Here is an 18,988-nt window from a genome sequence, read left to right as displayed (position 1 = left end):
ATTTATTTATTCAACAAACATTTATTAAATACCTGGTAAATATTAGGCACTCTGTCAGGCACAGGGATAACAATGACAATATAGTGTGGTCACTGCTTTCAAGTTGTTGACAACCTAGGAGACTGACAAACAGATGATTACATACACTGTAGCAAAGGCTATGATCCTAGGATACACGTGGGACCACGTGATGGGACTATGACTTTCACCAGTTCCTTTTATGTTTATTTCTTCTTCTTTGGCTCCAAAATCAAGGAACTGTCCTATTTTTGTCTTTAATTGGGTAGTTTAAACTATGAAATTTAAAAAAATTTTCTAGAAATGAAGGAAAAACACCTTAAATTATGGAGGACTCTAGAAATAATATTTCTTATGGAGCAAGGGCTTCCTACCAGCATAGTCACTTCTAGGGTTTTTGACCTGAAAAGTTCTTTGGCGTATTTTTTCTTTGTTATCCACTATTTTTCTATTTTTTCCCTCTCTTTCTCTTCTCCTTCTTATCATCTAGAGACTTGGGTAATTCCCAAAGGAATAGTGCTTTATGGATTCTAAGGGTGATTTATAGGTAGACAGAAAAAGATTATTTTTTTACCAAGTTCCATATGCCCCAAACATGAATGTAAACTTTCTTGGATGTCATTGAAAATGTGGACAATTTTAATTCCATTCCATTTTTCAGAATTCTCAATCGTAATCCTTTGACAGCAGTGGAAGATTCGTATCTTTTTAAATTGCCGGCATTAAAATATTTGTGAGTATAGCAGCATTTTCATGGCCCTTGAGATGATTTCTGCTCTTTCTTATTTTTGTCACAGGTTGAGTATTTTGGCTAAAAAGTCATAGTTTAAATTTTAACTAGGTTATTGATACAAGAGTTATTGGCAAAGAAAAAAGCTAAAGAATGTATATGAGTAAGACAGCCAGCAGAGGAAGACAGCAGTGTTGAAGAACACACATAGATATGGAACATATAGATGCATGTAGGAATATTATTTATCCCAGAAAGCAAAAAGGAATGAGGGGTACATTATTTTAAAAACAAAGTTATCAGGAGAGGTAGATGCAATTGAAAATGAGAAGTTAGGATAATAAAGATTTGCTGTTCAGCACCAGGGTCATTAATTTGATGATGCAAATTTAAATTTCTCCAGTAGGAGTTCTCTGGAATTATCTAGGGCATTTAAGAAGTCAGAATTGAAGTAATCACATGTTAAAATTTTTAAGTTTAGAATTTGTGTTTATATTATATGTTTATATCTTACATGTTTGGGCTTCTTCAGAGACATGGGAACAACACAAGTGTCACTTACAACAATTGAAAGTATTCTCATGATGACCCTTGAATTGGAAAAACTGTAAGTTGATTTTTATTATATTTATTTTCACTCGATTGTGTATTTTTAGGTTTATTTTATTATTTTTTTAAGTTTATTGATGTATAATTTTCATTTAATAAAATTCACTGTTTAAAAATATACAGTTTGATGTGTTTTGACAGACTTATAGTTCTGTAGCCACCATTACATTTGAGATATAGAAAACTTCTGCACTCCCCCAAAGACCCCTCATGTCCCTTTGTAGTCAGTCTCCTCCTCCTACCACCTGGCAACCACCAATCTGAGTTTTGTCTTTATACTTTTGCCTTTTCCATAGTATCTTATACCTGAAATCATGTGGTATGTAGCCTTTTTGTTTTTGACTCCTTTCACTTAGCCAGTCTCCTTGGAGATTTATTGATGCAGTCGCACCTATTGGTAGTTCATCCCTCAGCAATAATGCTGAGTAGTATTCTAGTTGTGTGGGTATATAGTTTGTTTATCAGTTGATGAACATCAGCTGAGCTATTTCGTTTTTCAGCTATTATGAACAAAACCTCTAAAAATAGTCACATGCATGTGTGAGCATATGTTTTGTGCAAATGTATATTTTCATTTCTTTGGGGTAAAATACCTAAGGGTGGGATTGCTGCATCATATGCTAAGTGCATATTTAATTTTTTAAGAAACTGCTGAACTGGTATCTAAAGTGGCTGTTCCGTGTTGTATTCCCACTGGCAGCGTCTGAGAGTTGGGATTGCTCCACATCTTCACCTGATCCTTATATTTGTTTTAAAAAATTTAAGCCTTCCTAGTAGGTGTGTGGTTAAATCTCATTGTGCTTTAATTTGCATTTCTCTAATAGCTGATACTGTTGAGTGATTCATGTGCAGATATCTTTTAAAATGAAGTGTCTGTTCAAATCCATTTTAATTGGATATTTATATTGAGTTTTAAGAATACTTTACAGAGCACTGAAAAAAATAAGTCCTTTCTCTTAGATATGTGTTTAGTAAATATCTTCTTTCAGATTGTGATTTACCTTCATTCTATTAAAGTGTCTCTGAAGACCAGAAGTTTTAAAATTTTGAAGAACCCTAGCAATTTTTCTTGTATGGTTTGTGCTTTTTTGTGTCTTACCTAAGAAGTCTTCTTCTGAGATCCCATTGCCTAATCCAAAATCACAAAGATTTTTCTCCTGTGTTTTCTTCCAGAAGTTGTATAGTTACATTTAGGTCTATGATCCATTTAATTTTCATGTATGCTGTGAGGGAAGGGGTCAGGTTTTATTTTTTTGCAGTTTAAAAAACTATTTCTGTAGGTCCTTATTGTGACAGTTTATTACACACCTTCAGTTCAGTTGCTCAGTCATGTCTGACTCCTTGCTACCCCACGGACTGCAGTATGCTAGGCTTCCCTGTCCATCACCAACTCCCGGAGCTAACTCAAACTCATGTCCATAGAGTTGGTGATGCCATCCAATCATCTCATCCTCTGTGGTCCTCTTCTCCTCCTGCCTGCAATCTTTCCCAGCATCAGGGTCTTTTCCAATGTGTCAGTTCTTTGCATCAGGTGGCCAAAGTACTGGAGTTTCACCTTCAGCATCAGTCCTTCCAATGAATATTCAGGACTGATTTCCTTTATTTGGGTGGTGTGTTCTATAAATGTTAGTTAGGTCAAGTATGTTGATAGTGTTGTTCATGTCTTCTAGTCCTTTCTGATGTTTTATCTACTTGTTCTGTTAATTACTGAGAGAGGAATGTTGAAATCCCTAACTGTAATTATAGGGTTTTTTTGTTGTTGTTTCTCCTTGCCACTCTCATTTTTCATTCATATATTTTGAAGCTGTTACCGAATGGATAATTTTTTAGGTAATGTCTTCTTCATCAATTGACCTTTCTATCATGATGAAGTAACATTCTCTATCCCTGATAATATTCTCTGCTTTGTCACTGACTTTGTCTTAAAGTGATACATCCACTCCAGTTTTCTTTTCATTAGTGTTAACATAGAATAATTTTTTCTATCCTTTTAAACTTTTATTTTCTATTGAAGATGGTTCTTGTATATAGTTGGCTTTTGCTTTTCTGTCTAGTGTGATGATTCTTTTAATTAGGGTGATTAGAGCATTTACATTTAATGTAATTATTAATATTACTACATTCAAATCTACTGTCTTGCCATTTGCTTTCTATTTGTCCCATCTGTACTTTCTTTTTCCTTTTTCTTCCTACTTTCAGACTGAGTACATTTTATTATTTTATTTCCTTTGTTGGCTAATTCATTATAACTCAGGTTTTGTTATTTCGATGATTGCTTGATAGTTTACAGTATGCATCTTTAACTTATCACAGTCTATCTTCAAATTATACAATTTCATTAATAGTATAGGAATCTTACAATAGGGTACTTCCATTTCTTCCCTCCTGCCCTTTGTGGTATTGTTTTCATATATTTTACTTATGTCATAAACAGCACACTATATTATTTTTTGTTTAAACAATAGATTATCTTTTAAAGATATTTAAATAATAAGAAAAATCTTGTATATTTACCTGTTACCAATTACAGTGTTTTTATTCTTTTGTGTAGATCCATGATTCCATCTGGTATCATTTTCCTTCTGTTTAAAAATACTTTTTAACATTTCTTACAATGAAAATCGACTAGTGATGAATTCTTCAGCTTTTGTATGTCTGAGATACCCTTTATTTTGCTTTTATTTTTGAAAGATCTGGGTATAGAATTCTAGCCTGATAGTATTCAATTCACTACTTGCATTGTTATTACGTTAATCCACTTAGTATGTTTTTACATTATTTCCAACAAGAAATCTGCTGTCATTGTTATCTTTGTTCCTCTGTATGTAGTGCATAGTTTTTTCTTCTGATGGCTTTAAAATTTCTCTCTTTATTGCTGGTTTTGAGCAATTTGATTATTTGTGCCTTGGTGTAGTTTTGTCCATGTTTCTTATGCTTAAAGTTCACTGATCTCAGCTTTGTCAGTTTATAGTGTTTAGCAATGTGGGAAAAATTTGGCTATTATTTCTTCAAATTTTTGTATCTCTCCTCTCCTTCGTGGACTCTAAGTATACATATTTTAGGTCACTTGAAGTTGTTGCACAATTCATTGATGTGCTGTTCATTTTTGTTGTTGTTTTGTTTTTTTACTCTTTGTGTTTCATTTTGGGTTTCTATTACTATGTCTTAATGTTTTCTGATTCTTTCTTCTGCAGTGTCTAATATGCCATTAACCTCACCTAGTATCTTTTTCATTCCGACATTGTTTTTATAATCTCTAGAAGTTCAGTTTGGATCGGTTTTACATCTTCCATGCCTCTACTTAACATTTTCAGTCTTTAGTCTTGCTTTTGTAACAAATGAAATACAGTTGTTACAACTTTTTTCACGTATGTTGTTGTTGTTCAGCCACCAAGTTGTACTGACTCTTTGTGACGCCATGGACTGCAGAATACCAAGCTTCCCTGTCCTTCACTATCTCCCAGAGTTTGCCCAAATTCATGCCCATTGAATCAGTGGTGCAATCTAACCATCTCATCCTCTGTCATCCTCTTCTTTTACCTTCAATCCTTCTTTTCCAATGAGTTGGCTGTTTACATTAGGTGGTCAAAGTATTAGAGCTTCAACTTCAGCATCAGTCCTTCCAATGAATATTCAGGGTTGATTTCCTTTAGGATTGACTGATTTGATCTCCTTGCTGTCCAAGGGTCTCTCAAGAGTCTTCTCCAGCACAATTCAAAAGCATCAATTCTTCAGTGGTCAGCCTTCTTTATGGTCCAACTCTCACATCCATACATGGCTAATAGAAAAATCATAGCTTTGACTATATAGACCTTTGTTGGCAAAGTGGTATGTCTGCCTTTTAATATGCTGTCTAGGTTTGTCATAATTTTTCTTCCAAAAAAGCAAGTGTCTTTTAATTTCATGGCTGCAGTCACTGTCTGCAGTGATTTTGGAGCCCACGAAAAGAACATCTGTCACCGCTACCACTTTTTCCCCTTCTATTTGCCATGAAGTAATGGGACCACATGCCATGATCTTAGTTTTTTGAATGTTAAGTTTTAAGTCAGCCAGCAGTCAGCCAGTCAGCTTTTTCATATAATTTTTAAAATGTCCTTTTCTACTAATTCTAATATCTGTATCGATAGTGAGTTAGTTTTGATTGATTGCTTTTTCCCCAATATAGGTCACATTTTCCTGCTTATTTGCATGCCTGGTAATTTTTCATATGATTCTAGACATTGTGAATTTTTAGCTTATTGTGTGCTATATATATTTTAAAAAAACGCTTGGGCTTTGTTTTGGGTAAAGTTAAGTTACTCAGAACAATTTTATTCTTTTAGGTCTAGCTTTTAAGATGCATTAGGTAGCACTTCAAGTAACCTTTAGTCTAGAATTCATTATTTGCAACTACTGAGACAAGTACTTTCTGTGTACCATGAGGTTTTCTCTTCTGACTTGTAGGAACAGATACTATTCCCAACCCTGTGTGATATCCAGTTAATCTTTATTTTTTACTTAAAATTTTTTTTAATTTATTTTTTATTGAAGGATCATTGCTGTCCAGAATTTTGCAGTTATTCTTATTATTAATCCTTTCATGTGGTTCTTTTCCTGGCATCAGTTAATTCCTCACACAAATGCTGTGTGACTAATACTTTGTTGAATACTTAAGAGCTTCCTCTGCATATCTCCAGAGTTCTTTGTCTGTGTACTTCTTTACCCTCTAGTACTCTGCTTTGTGAACTCTCACCACCTTGGTTTTCCCAGATTCTCAGCTCCATTTCTTCAGCTGGGGAGTCTGTGTGCCAGGATTTCTCTCCCCTGTACCATGACCTGGAAATTCTCTTAAAGAAGTAAGCTAGAGCAATCATAAAGGTCACTTCATTTATCTCCCATCTCCTGGGGATCACCGAACTTGATTGCCTGAGGTCCAATTTCCTGAAAACTGTTTTTCGTAAGTTTTGTTTGATTTTTTCATTGTTTCAGGTAAAAGGTTAAATGGGTCCTTGCTACTTCATCTTGACCTGAAGCCAATAATATTCTTTAAGTCTGTTTTGTTTTGATATGGAGTCCAATCAAAGACTAGGCATTGCATGTCATGTCTTTGTTTCCTTTAATGTAGAATGTTTCCCTACTTTTTTTTTTTTTGATCTTTTATGACATTGGCATTTCTGAAAAGTCTAAGTCAGTTGTTTTGTAATTTGCCCCACAATCTGGATTTGTCTGTTTCCTCATTAGATTCAAAGTAAACATTTTGGAGAAGAATACTATATAAGTGATGTATCCTTCCTACTTCATCACTTCAAGTGGCCCAGTGCTAAGTCTGATCACTTGATTAAGGTGATATCTTACATATGTCTCCATTGTAAAGTTGTTTTCCCCCTTGGTAATTGATAAATAATACGTGGGCTGAACTTTGGGATCAGTGAAGATCCTACTTCCAGACAACACTTCATCCAGCAGTGCATCAATGATAGTACTTGTCTGAATCAACTATTACATTGATAGTTGTAAAATTACACTTTCCTAATTTTATCATTCCTTTCGCATTTATTACCTGTTATTATTCCATAAAGGAGAGCTCCCTCACTTTTCTTTTTGAATATCATTATGAACTCATGTACTCTTCTTTAATTATAACTTGTTATAATGATAATGTTATTCTTTTGAATGTTCAGATTATCCTGATTTGGTCAATGAGATCTCTATTATTGTTAAACCACACAATGTTTTTTTATTCCTAGAGTAATTTCTAATGTATTTATTACTCATAAATAGGAATTGAGAAAGAGACTTCGGAAGTTGGGGACTTATTCAGATTCTTCTCAGAAGTCTTCCTACTTCTGTGTACTGTCAACCCAAAATGAAGTTTTTGGGTTGGAAGGAGATATTTCTGAATTAAACTACAGATCAATGTCACCCAGTTCTAGTCCTTGTTCCCTTTTTTCTAGGTATACCATCCCCACTGCCACCCTAATCCTTCTGTTGGGCACCTCTGGCCTCTATACTTGTTTTCAACAGTCAAGATCAGCAACTGGCCAACTGATCTGTATCCAGTTCTCCAATCCATATGCCCCAAGAACTAACTCCTTTTTGCACTGGCCTGTGGTGGCCTTGGCCTGCCTCTTCCACCTACTCGAGTAACTCCTTTACCACAAATTTGATTCTCTGTGTTTCCATTTATAGGATCTTACCTATCCGTATGGCCTGCTGCCTCTGCCAATTTAAAGATACTATTGAGGTTGTCTGCAAGACAGTCAAACTGCATTGTGACAGTGATTGCCTGACAAACATCACGTTTTGTGGTGAGTCTGAATTGCCTGATGATGATTTTTAAATTTTCTTCTAATTCTTTCATTTTTATTTTTAACCAGTGATGATAAATTTTAAAATTAATAATGTAATTGCATTATTTTTATTCAGAGTTCCACATCCCTAAATTTCTAAGAACTACTCTCTTACTAAAAATCAGATTCTTGGTTAAATTATTAAGCTAATAATAGCTTAGTTACATTAACTTAATAACGTAACTGATATACATACATAAAAGAACAAGAGAAAGGAATGGAAGGGGGAAGGGCATTAACACGAATGGCCATACAGTGTATTCTGTGCTGTGTGCAAATGAGAACTTATTCATACAGTGCATCCTTTGTAAACTGATTCTATATACATTAGGTCTCAAGTATCCTTTGTCTTATAGGATAGATGTAAACATATTTTTGATATTTTGTCTATTTTTATAATATTATAAAAGAGTACAAGTGATGCTGTCTTATGGCCTACCTGGAGCCTGAGAGTTTCTGGTTCCACTACCAGAAGCTACTAGCTAGCTCTTCTAAAGGATGGGTATGCTGTGTGTGTGCTAAGTTGCTTCAGTCATGTCTGACTCTTTGAGATTCTATGGACTGTTGCCCACTAGACTCCTCTGTCCATGAGATTCTCCAGGCAAGAATATTGAGGTGTGTTACCATACCCTCCTCCAAGGGTTCTTCCCAACCGAGGGATCGAACCTGCATATCTTACATCTCTTGTATTGGCAAGTAGGTTCTTTACCACTAGCACCACCAGGGAAGAGCAATTTTATTCTTAGACTGTCCAGCTCTGAACTTGTTCTGAATCTCAAACTTTTCTATCCACAAAACATTCAGGTGCTTCTGACTATTTTTCTATATATTAGATTTGTTGGCACTAACATGATAACCTCCAAAATGTGCTTTGATGCCCAGATAGCTTGAATACAGGTGTCTATCAATGGTCTAGAACACATCATAAATAATAACACTTTGTTAGTTATATAAAGACAATTTTTGCTTATTTTTCAAAAATTTTTTTTATTTTGGCTACTCAGTTCCCTGACCAGGGATAGAACCTGGGCCATGGCAGTGAAAATACTGTATCCTAACCATTATACCACCAGGGAACTCCTCAAAACAATTGTTTTTACCAATTATATTACTCCCTTCTCCCCCAGAAGTGGGCCAGAAAAGGCACTTTTAATCTCCTTTTGCAGATGAGGAAAAGCGAGATCCGAGGTATTAAGTGCAATGGCCTAGTACCCAGATCTCCTGTCTCCGATTTTAGGCTCTCTGCACACCCATGCCCCTCCTCTCTCATGACCCTTACATCCTCCTTTGACCCTTGCCACCACCACTAAAATTTTTAAGCCTTTTGGAAGAGAAGCCCAGCAACACAATGGTACATATTACCTTCATACAGTCAGAAGCTTTGAATGGTTTCCAAAAACACTGGAAATATTAGAAGTGAAATTGAATGAAAGCAAAGTAGGCAACTGACAGAAGTTGCTTTTCCCTTCTGCATTATAGTACTTCAAGTATTATTCTATTGATCTGTTGGACATTCCACACTGGCATATGGGCTGGCAAATCTGTTAGCTAATGGATCCCTGCCTAAATTTCAGCAAAGAGCCAGGGTGACGTAAGAGTTTTGGACACAGAGCCCTCTGTTCTAGGGGCTGGAATATATGGAGGCAGGGACTGAGCAAAGGACTCGATGGGTGGGTGAAAGACACGTTTGGATGATGACCTGTCGGCAACAGTTGTGGTCATGGTCGCCTGTGATAGTAGTAAGAAGGCAAGTACACTGAGGAGGTGGAGAGGGGAGACCTTCTGCTCCTCTGCGTCTGAGGCAGGGCAGGATGGGGTATGTGACCACGAGGAGTCACTGTAGCTCCGAGTAGAGGAATCTTTGTCTTCCTGCCTGTCCCTTGGGAGCCAGTCGAGTGATCCTAAATATGACTATATTTCATGCCACAGAATCTTCTGAGTAGATGGTTACTTTTTCAAAAGATATCTTTTTTCACCTTTTATTGTTGTCAATCATTGGCTTATGTTTGGGTTTCTTTCTCTCCCTTCCAAGTGGCAATCAAACATTTGCTGATGCCTAATTTATTTGTCTGGGATACATGACTGTGGACTGACCAAAAGCTCTCCCGTCAGTCTTCAGTTATCAAAACCAGTCTCTTCTCTTTTGACAGATGAAAATACATCTATAGGGAATGCAGAAGGATCGTTCATGAAGGTGTTACAAGCCCGGAAGAAGAATACCAGCACAGAGCTGACTATTGAACCCGAGAAGGCATCCTCAGACAAAAGTGCTGTCAGCCTGTCAGCCTTCATGAACGAGCAGCTGGACTTTACTGATGAAAGTGATGTGATCAGCGCACTGAATTACATACTGCCTTATTTCTCAGAGGGAAATCTAGAAGATGTTGAATCAACATTATTGCCCTTCATTCAACTTCTTTTTACAAATTCCCGTGAGGGAGATATGCCACTGGGCCATTTCAAAAACAATACAAAGAACCCTTCTGTTAAGCCTATATACAACAATTCGACTTATAAAAATAAATTGAGGAAACTCTATTTTCTGGAAAACTTGTTAGATGCAGAAATTCAAGAAAAAATTGATGAGGTTAAAAAGAAAGAAAAAACGGCCATGCTTATCCGTGCCAACCTTTTGGGTCCCAAATTTAAACGCCAGATCTTTCCGAAGAAACTGGAAACCGCCCAACCACAGGAAAACAGCCTAGCCGAGATTGAGAGCCCAGGGCAAAGGCTGCTGAGAATGAACAGGGTCCTCAAGCACCCAAGGGGCCTACAGAAAAGGCACTTCAAAGATGTGGGAGATGAGAGCAGCGAGAAGAAACAGAATGCCCAGTCATTTGTGGAGAACACTGCCAAAGAAAGAAGGCTCAGGAGGCCGTCCCCCAGGGAGCTGGACGAGCTGGACATGGTGCAGAGGCCCAGGAAGTTAGTGGGGAACTCCTTCAACACAGAGCCTTCGTTCATAAAGGAACACAAGGCAGCTGTCTCTTCTTTCCTGAAACAGTACTCTCGGGGCAGGCCTTCTGACCCCCTCCCTCCAAAACCCCAACCTGAGGTTAAAAACAAATCAAAAGACTTATCCTACACCATTTTCGTTTTAGAAGATGCTGATGCTAGAGTGAGAAACATGAAGTCTTCCAAACCAGTCTCGCATTCCAGAAAAAAATACCTCTTCCATAAAACTCGCTCTCGGGTGGCCCACAGAACACCAAAGGCCAAAATACGTCGAAAGCTGAGAAAGAAAGGTTCACTCAATAGAATGATGCTGGCCAGAAGGCCTCTGTTCTCTGCCGTGAGGAGTCTCATCAATTCCCCTCCACGAGAGGCATTTTCATCTTCAGGATTACTGGATCCTCAGGAAAATCGTTTTTCAGAATTATATTCTCTTTCAGACCCTCCTAAAGAAAGCTCGAGCTCAGTGAACGATACTCCACATGTTTTTGAAGCAGTTATCTCTTCGGGAAACATTACTGTGCCAAAAGGATCCAGACCTGGAATCACTGCCCGTAAGAATGTCTCCAGTGCACAGTCCACCGTTGCTGCGGACTTCATGCCACCTGTTCACCACACCAACGAAACACAATGGGAGTACCACAACGTGGGCACTGAGTTCGCCTCGAAGCCCCCAAGTGCCAGTTTCCCGGTGCTCTCATCCCCAGGCGATCAGTTTGAAAGTCAGCTTAACCAGCAGCTACGGCCCCTCATCCCCAACAACGACGTGAGAAAGCTCATTGCTCACGTCATCCGGACTTTGAAAATGGACTGCTCTGAGACCCACGTGCAGCTGGCCTGTGCCAAACTCATCTCGAGAACAGGCCTCTTGATGAAGCTGCTCAGTGAGCAGCAAGAAATAAAGGTGTCCAAGGCAGAATGGGATACGGACCAGTGGAAAACTGAGAACTACATCAATGAGAGCACTGAAGCCCAGAGTGAACAGAAGGAACAGGAGTCCAGTGAGGTGAGGACCATGCCTGAGACATGGGACCCGGACTTCCACTCAGTTCAGGACATGCCACTGAAGTGCCCAAGCAGGAAGACCTGGGGCTCCTGGTCTGTCTCTTGTCTCGGCCAAGCTGGCTAAGACAGTGACCTCCCACTCTGCTCATTCAGAGAGTGTGCCACTATTCCTAGGGTAGGTGAGAAGAGGACATGACACACAAGATAAATACATTGCAGAAGAAAATGCTCACGATGAGATCCATAACTTTAAATTTGGTTTCTTCTTCTAAAAGCTATCCACCTGAAAAGGATGGCGTCTTCTAGTAGTTTCAAAATAGTTAGCTATTGTTTAGAATAGGTTTAAAAATACTCAGCTTTCATCCTTTCCAGCTCCCTGTTTTTTAAAACTTGTTATGTATTTATTTTTTTTTAGCTCGCAAAAGAAGTTCCAGGTTATGGCTATAACAACAAACTCATCTTGGCGATATCTGTGACTGTAGTAGTGATGTTTTTGATTATAATGTTCTGTCTCATTGAGGTAAGGACGATTATTAATGCAGATTCAGAACCCCCAACCGGAAAAATCAAAGCCACCTTTCCACCTGCCAGTACTTGATACTCCTCTTCAGTCACGAGGACTGACATATACTCTGTTCTTTTACTGAAGAGTCTGTTCCCAGGGTTTTCACAGGAGCTCCACTCCCAGGAGTTATCTGTGGAACTGAATCCAAGATAACAAGCCGTTAGACTATTCTGACCAGTTAAGTTTATAAGAAGCCAGAGTTGACACGATAGTAACATTTCTTTGACTCAGAACACCTTGTGGGTTTGATGTGCTCACAGTCACCGTCATGCTACCTTGATTTCTCTCCTCGCTGGCTGCTGTGATGATAGATACATCATTTCCACCCTCACGGAGCTATCGGTCACCCTAGGAGGGCTAAAAGGACCCGGCTAGTAGAGAGAAGTGTGATCTTATCAGTCCCTTAGATCTCCTTAGCAGCTGTCTTCTCCAGTGTGTTAGGCATCGTGTAAATAGGTTCCATTAGAGCCCTGCATTAGGCCACCCTGAAGTATGTCACGTTCAGAGTAGCATCTTCCTCCTTACCTTGCATTCAGTTCCATAATGGTTTCTTACTTTCCCCAACAGGCAGTTGCTAACATTAAGAGGGAGATTTGGGGTTTTTTTAACATGTTTGTTTTATTTTTTATAATCTTATTTATCAATTTATTTTTGCTGCCCTGGGTCTTTGTTGCTTTGTGCGGGCTTTCTCTGGTCGAGATAAGTGGTGGGGCTACTCTTCCTTGCTGTGCACAGGCTTCTCATTGCGGTGACTTCTCTTGTTGCAGAGCACGGGCTTTATGTGTGGGAGCTGAGTAGTTGCAGCACACAGGCTTAGTTGCTCCATGGCTCGTGGGGTCTTCCTGGGCCAGGGATCAAACCCATGTCTCCTGCATTGGCAGGCGGACTCCTATCCACAGCACCACCAGGGAAGTCCAAAAGAACAATTTTAGTGAGCTAACCATCTTGATTCTACTCTACCCAGTCAATCTGCTTTATCTGTTCTTCTGTCCTGGCAGCCCTCCATTCCAGCCAAAGCAGCCCCTCACCATGTGCTTGTTACACCATACCATTCCTGCTTTTGCCTGCTCATTTAAATAAATTCCTTTATTTTACTTTACTCCTTTATTTTATTTTACTCCTGTGGGAGTCCTGTGACTCTCAAAAGCCAACTCAAGTTCATCTTTCTTCAAATAGACTTCCCTGAATAATCCAGCCCTCCTGACCCTAGTCCCATGAGGCCTGTCAACAGTTCTTAAGGGCCCCAGCAAAGCAGTCCCCTCACCTCAGAACCTACAAAAGTGGTAAACAGTTCTTTAGAAGGTGGCTCCCTAAGAGCCTCATGCAGAGAAGCAGAGCAGTGTAAGGACCAATGGCTTCCTGGTCTGTCAGACTTGAATAAAACCTGACATGATGTGTTACCTGCTAGAGAGAAATGTGTCCGTCTGCAGGAAGGCTGGTCAGTAGTGAAAGTACAGAAAAGGTGAAGAGGGACCAGCAGTGCCCAGCCTCACCTTGTCCAAGAGAAGAGGTGGCACCTGAGGCAGCATAACTGGAGTCAGGCCCATCGCCAGGCTGCACCTGTTGAGAGCATCTGGCTACCACAGGCCTTTCCATTTAATGTGGGATTCAGCTGATTCCTTTGGTTCTAATTCTGTTCTCACCAAGTAGCCTTTTGAGTGTGTGGTTGTGCTTTGGTGTGCCTTGGAGGCCTGTCTCTACAGAATTTTAATTCTCTGGTTGTGTAGACACAGGTGCCCTGTCTGTAGAACAAATGTATTTTTCGTTGTCAAGTAAGAATTTGGCATTCTGATTTTTGATCAGTCCTGTGATATTATTGATAAAGTGAAACTGCCACAAGAGGAAGATGTGAGTTCTCTCTTGGTGGGGAAGAGTAATTTCTGAGCCTAGAAGGCTGGGGACTTAACATGAGGTCTGGGGACTTAGCATGGGGTCAGCTTGCTAGCAGTTGGCCATTGCCCAGACTGTACCCTCTGCATCTTCAGGTGGCATATGGCCTTTGCTTGTTTAGTATATCTACATGTGCAAGCTAAGTCTCCAGTCGTGTCTGACTCTTTGTGGCCCCATGGACTGTAGCTCTTCCAGGCTCCTCTGCCCTTGGGATTCTCCAGGCAAGAATACTGGAGTGGGTTGTCATGCCCTCCTCCAGGAGATCTTCCCAACCCAGGAATCAAACCTACATCTCTTATGTCTTGTGCATTGGTGGGCAGGTTCTTTACCACTAGTGCCACCTGGGAAGTCCTATAATATCCTCTTTTTACTGTTTTTAGTTTCCATGTAGTTTAACCTTGCCTTTGTATTTATACCATTTCATTGTTTCCTCTCCCCACTTACAAGGTTTTTGAGGACAGGGACTGTGCAATGTTTTTCCCATGACAGACACTAATGGTGTTTGACGGAACAGAGATGAGGCATTGTATGAGTTCCACAGTGAGGAATAATGCAATGGAATATTTATTTGAAGTAGCGTAGAGAGTCCAGAAATAGACCCATGTGTTCTTAAGATATTTGTCATGTTTTAATATTCTAATCAGTGGAAGAAAATGAATAAATGATAATCAAATAGGCTGCCTGACTATTTGTGGGGAGGGGGGAGGAATAATAGCAGATCCCCATTTCTCACCTTAAATAAACATGTTTCCATAAATGTGAAAAAAAATACTGCATAAAAGTATTAGAAGAAAAGCAGTATTTTAATAATCTTGTGGCAGGAAAGCAGCTTCAGGGCCCGGTACCACAAGCAGAGTCTTTGATGGATCTGACCACCTGGTCTGTGACACCAACTTAGCACTGATTCATGCCAAGTGGAAGATGAAGAATTTTCTGTGTATTGTCTGACTCAATCGCCACAGTCCTGTGAGGATGGTATTCCTGTCGCTCCCTCATAGAGGAAGGAAATGAGCATGAGGCCCCAGTGGTCAAACCAAAAGCAGGAGCCAGTATTACCCGACTGCAAAGCTTGTGCTCCCTACTCTGCTATTTTGTCTTGTCTCCTTAGAGACAGAAACAACGGGAGGTTTGAAACGCTGAAATTCAATGAAAGCCAATATTTATTTATTATAAAGCGGTTTGTGGTGGGGGGTGTTTTTGTTTGTTTGGCCATGCTGTGCTTGCAGGATCTTCGTTCCTGACCAGGGATCAAATCCAGGCCACCACAGTGAAATGGCCAAGTGCTAACCTGTGGACCACTAAGGAACTCCAAGGGGTTTTATAAATCAGCAGGAAGACAGACAATCCGGGGAGAAGCGGGTGAGGGCTGAGGAGAGTAGGAGAGGCACTGACGGCCCGCCACCACACTGGGCCATCCTCTCCTCATGACTCGTGTGCAGCGGGTTTTGTTAGCCAAGCCTTTGTCACCTCATGACATAAAAATCATCTCTAATCATCATTTTCAAGTACTTTTATAATCTGTCTAGAACTTGCTGTATTTGATTTTTAGTGTGGTTGAGGTAGGGGATCTAACTTTTTCCCTAGTACGTGAAGATCCACTTGTTTTCAAATCTTTCACTGAATGGTTCATTCTTTCTCCCCTGTCTAAAATACTATCTTTACTTGGATTCTATTCTCTCGATCCAGTTATCTTTTCAATATCATACTGCTTAACTCCAATTACTCTATAACATGTAGTTTTATATCTGTTGGGGTAAGGCCCTGCTCTTTGATCTTCTTTTTCATACATTTCATAAGTGTTCTTGCATATATTCTCTACCAAATGTCACCTCACCAAGTTTTGTTTAAAAATTTCCTTGGATATAAATAAGGTTGCATTGAATTTGTAGGTTAATTTGAGGAGAATTGACCTCCTTACAGTTTTCTCGGAAGATAGAATCCCATGCCATGTATGTATTTCTTCTCAATGTCCTTCAGGAAGGTTTTAATATTCTCATTACATAAGTCTTACACATTTTTGGTTGAGTTGATTCCTAGTTACTTTATGCATTCTTATTGATATTATAAATGGGATCTTTTTTCTATTTTTTAGCTAGTTATTTGTGCTATATAGGAAAGCTATTAAAGCTTATATGTTGATCTCTTGATTTTGTACATAAGCCATCTTACGGAATTCTCATATTACTTACAGTACTTAAAATTTCAGTTGATTCCTTTGGTCTTCTAAAGTCCATCATCCATATGCAGATATGTTTATCTCTTCCTTTCCAATTCTCCCATTTTTCTTACTGTACTCATTACGACCCCCCTTCTCCACAGTGATCAATAGTAATGGTAATGATAGGCCTCTTCCTGCTGTTCTTGATTTTTAAACAGTGCTTAGGTTTCTGGTCAATACTTTTATTTTCTTTCCCTACTTCTGAAAGTTTTTTGTTAGGAATTATCTGTTGAACTTGATCTAAAATGGCCCATAAAATATGTCTCCAGCTGCATGCAACAGTCAAGGTTAGGTACTATGGGAAAGTCAAAAGATTCTTAAACAGGATAGAATTCCTGTCCTTAAAAATGTTATCAACTCACTGGGTAGATAAGACTGAAAATAAAAAGTAATGAATAAAGATTTGGAAGTGACTGTCATGATTGTGATCATGTTTTCTTTTAAAACAGATTTATTCTCATAGAACAGCATCAGAGGAAGAAGGAAGCAGAAGGTAAATATTGGTCTTTTAAAGTAGAATTTTAGAACTAGAGGAGAGCTGAGAACTCATCTGTTTTAGTCTCCTCACCAAAGGCAGGAAGAAGCTTTATTTACTCTAATGCTTTACGCTAATTTATCAGCAGAACTAGCTCCCCAACCAAATCTGGCCTAGCACAGGACTGGGATGGATTCATCTGGTTTCACTTGTTCTTTAAGGAAAGAGGGTGGACGGGGAGAGGTTTCGGTTGTACCTGTTCCTGCCGGTGGTAGGCATCAGGCCAGGTCAGAGGTCTTCTTGGAGGCTCTGGGGTAGGGAAGTTAGAGATTTGGGGGCTAGCCTTAGTCAAAGCTGATGAAAAGTAGAACAAATTATATGTTCTTTCTGTAAAGGGGCAGGAAAGCTTCCCTTCTTATCCTCCTGGTTTTCAGCCCCCACTCCGTATTCCCTTTATCTAAACCTCATAAAATTTTAACTGGAAGAAACTTTAGACAGTAGTTTGTCTTTTCCTTTTATAATAAAAAAAAAAAAAAATGGAGAAAGAGAAAACATCTGACCCCGTGGTCACTCTGCTAGTGATTATCAAAAAGAAGGTTGTACCTTTCCACCCAGGGCCCCTCGTGATCACCCTGTGCTTGGGCTGTGAGCTGCATTTTATGTCACAGCTCAGTACACACATACTTTATGGACAGAAGTGGTTTCTGATACAAACTCATTGTGCACTCTGTTTTTTGTTTCAATTCTGTTTGTTTTCAAAAAGAATACTTTTGAATTTTCCTGCTGGTCATAACCTTTAAACTGATTTCACAATTCACTCACACCTCAGTGACAACCCTAGCATATGCAAGTCAGAGTGCTAGATAAGTTTGCTAGTTGGACTTAGGGGTTGACCTGCTGAGATGCAGTTTATCAGACAGAGCAGCTAAGAAAACAGAAGCACCTCCTCCCCTCCCCGACCCCTACCCCCGCAAATGCAGCACATGAGACTAAGTCCAAAGGGGGCTAGTGTGGAATGCCTCTGAAAGGAATGTGCGTCTGCCCAGCATGGTTGTGCAGTGTTTTCACTGCATGAGGGCAGTTGGCTGAGGGCTGAGAAATGTGAGTGTGGCCGCAGTCATGCCTGAAGGCCACGCTAAGCCACATGCACAGGTCTCCCCAGAGATGCAGGCGGGGGGCAATTTTGGACAGACCCGGAGAGCTTCTGGAAGGCCAGCATGCATGGAGTGATTCTCACGACCCCAGATCTGCGGTGACTTTGCTCACTGTGATTGCTGACTGAAGTCCCATTTAGTCCTGCTAAGACCAGAGCAAATAAGCTGTGAGAGATGGAAAGCGGCCGTGGCGCTAACTGTGTATGCTTTCCTCCAAGGGGCTTTTTTGGATTTCTGCTGCGTAAGAGAAGCTCAGGGACAAGTGAGAGTCAGGTAGGTCTGGGAAGGATCAAGTGCTGTGGCCAGAGGAAGCAGGGGAGAAGCAGAACTAACATGTCGCTCTCTGTGTCCCAGGAGGGCTTTTTCTGGAGGCGGCGGCCACTTTGGCTTCGGGACATGTACAGGCCTCTCAACGCCACACGCAAGAAAAACATGGCACAGAAGCTGCATGACAAGGAGTCTTCAGAAGAAGATGAGATTTTCAATAAGGATACAGGGTAAATGATAAGGGACCATTGACACTTCTTGCCCCAGATGAGGAAAAGTGTAATTGCCCCTTTCGAGACTAAATGCCTTGGCACTCTTCTTCTCATCCCAGGGGGGCCCCTGAAGCACCCACAGAGGAGGCTCCTCCGGCTACAGATTCAGCTGCTGAAGAGCCAGCGGGTGAGGAGAGTGAGGCGGCCGCCGACACCGCCACAGAGTGAGCCCCGTCCTGCCGCAAGCCACCTGCAGATTTTATTTTCTGAGACTGGCCCCTCAGCGTCACTTGTAAAATACTTATTTTTCTCATATTAAAATGTATAAATCCATAACCAATTCTAACCCTGTGGTAAGGAATTAAAATGTCAATAGTTGAGTATTTATGTACCACTATATTGGAGAAGGAAATGGCAACCCACTCCAGTGTTCTTGCCTGGAGAATCCCAGGGACAGCGGAGCCTGGTGGGCTGCCGTCTATGGGGTCGCACAGAGTCGGACACGACTGAAGCGACTTAGCAGCAGTAGCAGCAGCATCAAGGGCCTGCAAGAAGAAAGCAGAG

The 18,988-nt window shown here is 40.1% G+C and overlaps 1 protein-coding gene across 3 annotated transcripts in view; it reads left to right on the top strand.

Moving 5' to 3' along the window:
- Positions 1-18,652, top strand: part of LOC129538528 (uncharacterized) — a 50,938-nt gene extending 32,286 nt beyond the window's left edge. For all 3 annotated transcript variants that reach the window (XM_088828566.1, XM_088828565.1, XM_088828564.1), the window contains 9 exons: positions 680-751; positions 1,281-1,355; positions 7,526-7,644; positions 9,837-11,644; positions 12,059-12,163; positions 16,766-16,809; positions 18,164-18,218; positions 18,300-18,442; positions 18,544-18,652. In XM_088828566.1, coding sequence (XP_088684692.1) covers positions 680-751; positions 1,281-1,355; positions 7,526-7,644; positions 9,837-11,644; positions 12,059-12,163; positions 16,766-16,809; positions 18,164-18,218; positions 18,300-18,442; positions 18,544-18,652 — 2,530 coding nt within the window. The remainder of the gene's footprint in view (positions 1-679; positions 752-1,280; positions 1,356-7,525; positions 7,645-9,836; positions 11,645-12,058; positions 12,164-16,765; positions 16,810-18,163; positions 18,219-18,299; positions 18,443-18,543) is intronic.
- The last annotated feature ends 336 nt before the right edge of the window (positions 18,653-18,988 follow it).

This window comes from Moschus berezovskii, chromosome 20 (assembly GCF_049115385.1).
Source record: "Moschus berezovskii isolate FMDL1 chromosome 20, NW_MosBer_1.0, whole genome shotgun sequence".
Taxonomy (NCBI): Eukaryota; Metazoa; Chordata; class Mammalia; order Artiodactyla; family Moschidae; genus Moschus; species Moschus berezovskii.
Note: the sequence above shows the minus strand (reverse complement) of the source record. Positions and strands in the feature narration are given on the sequence as shown.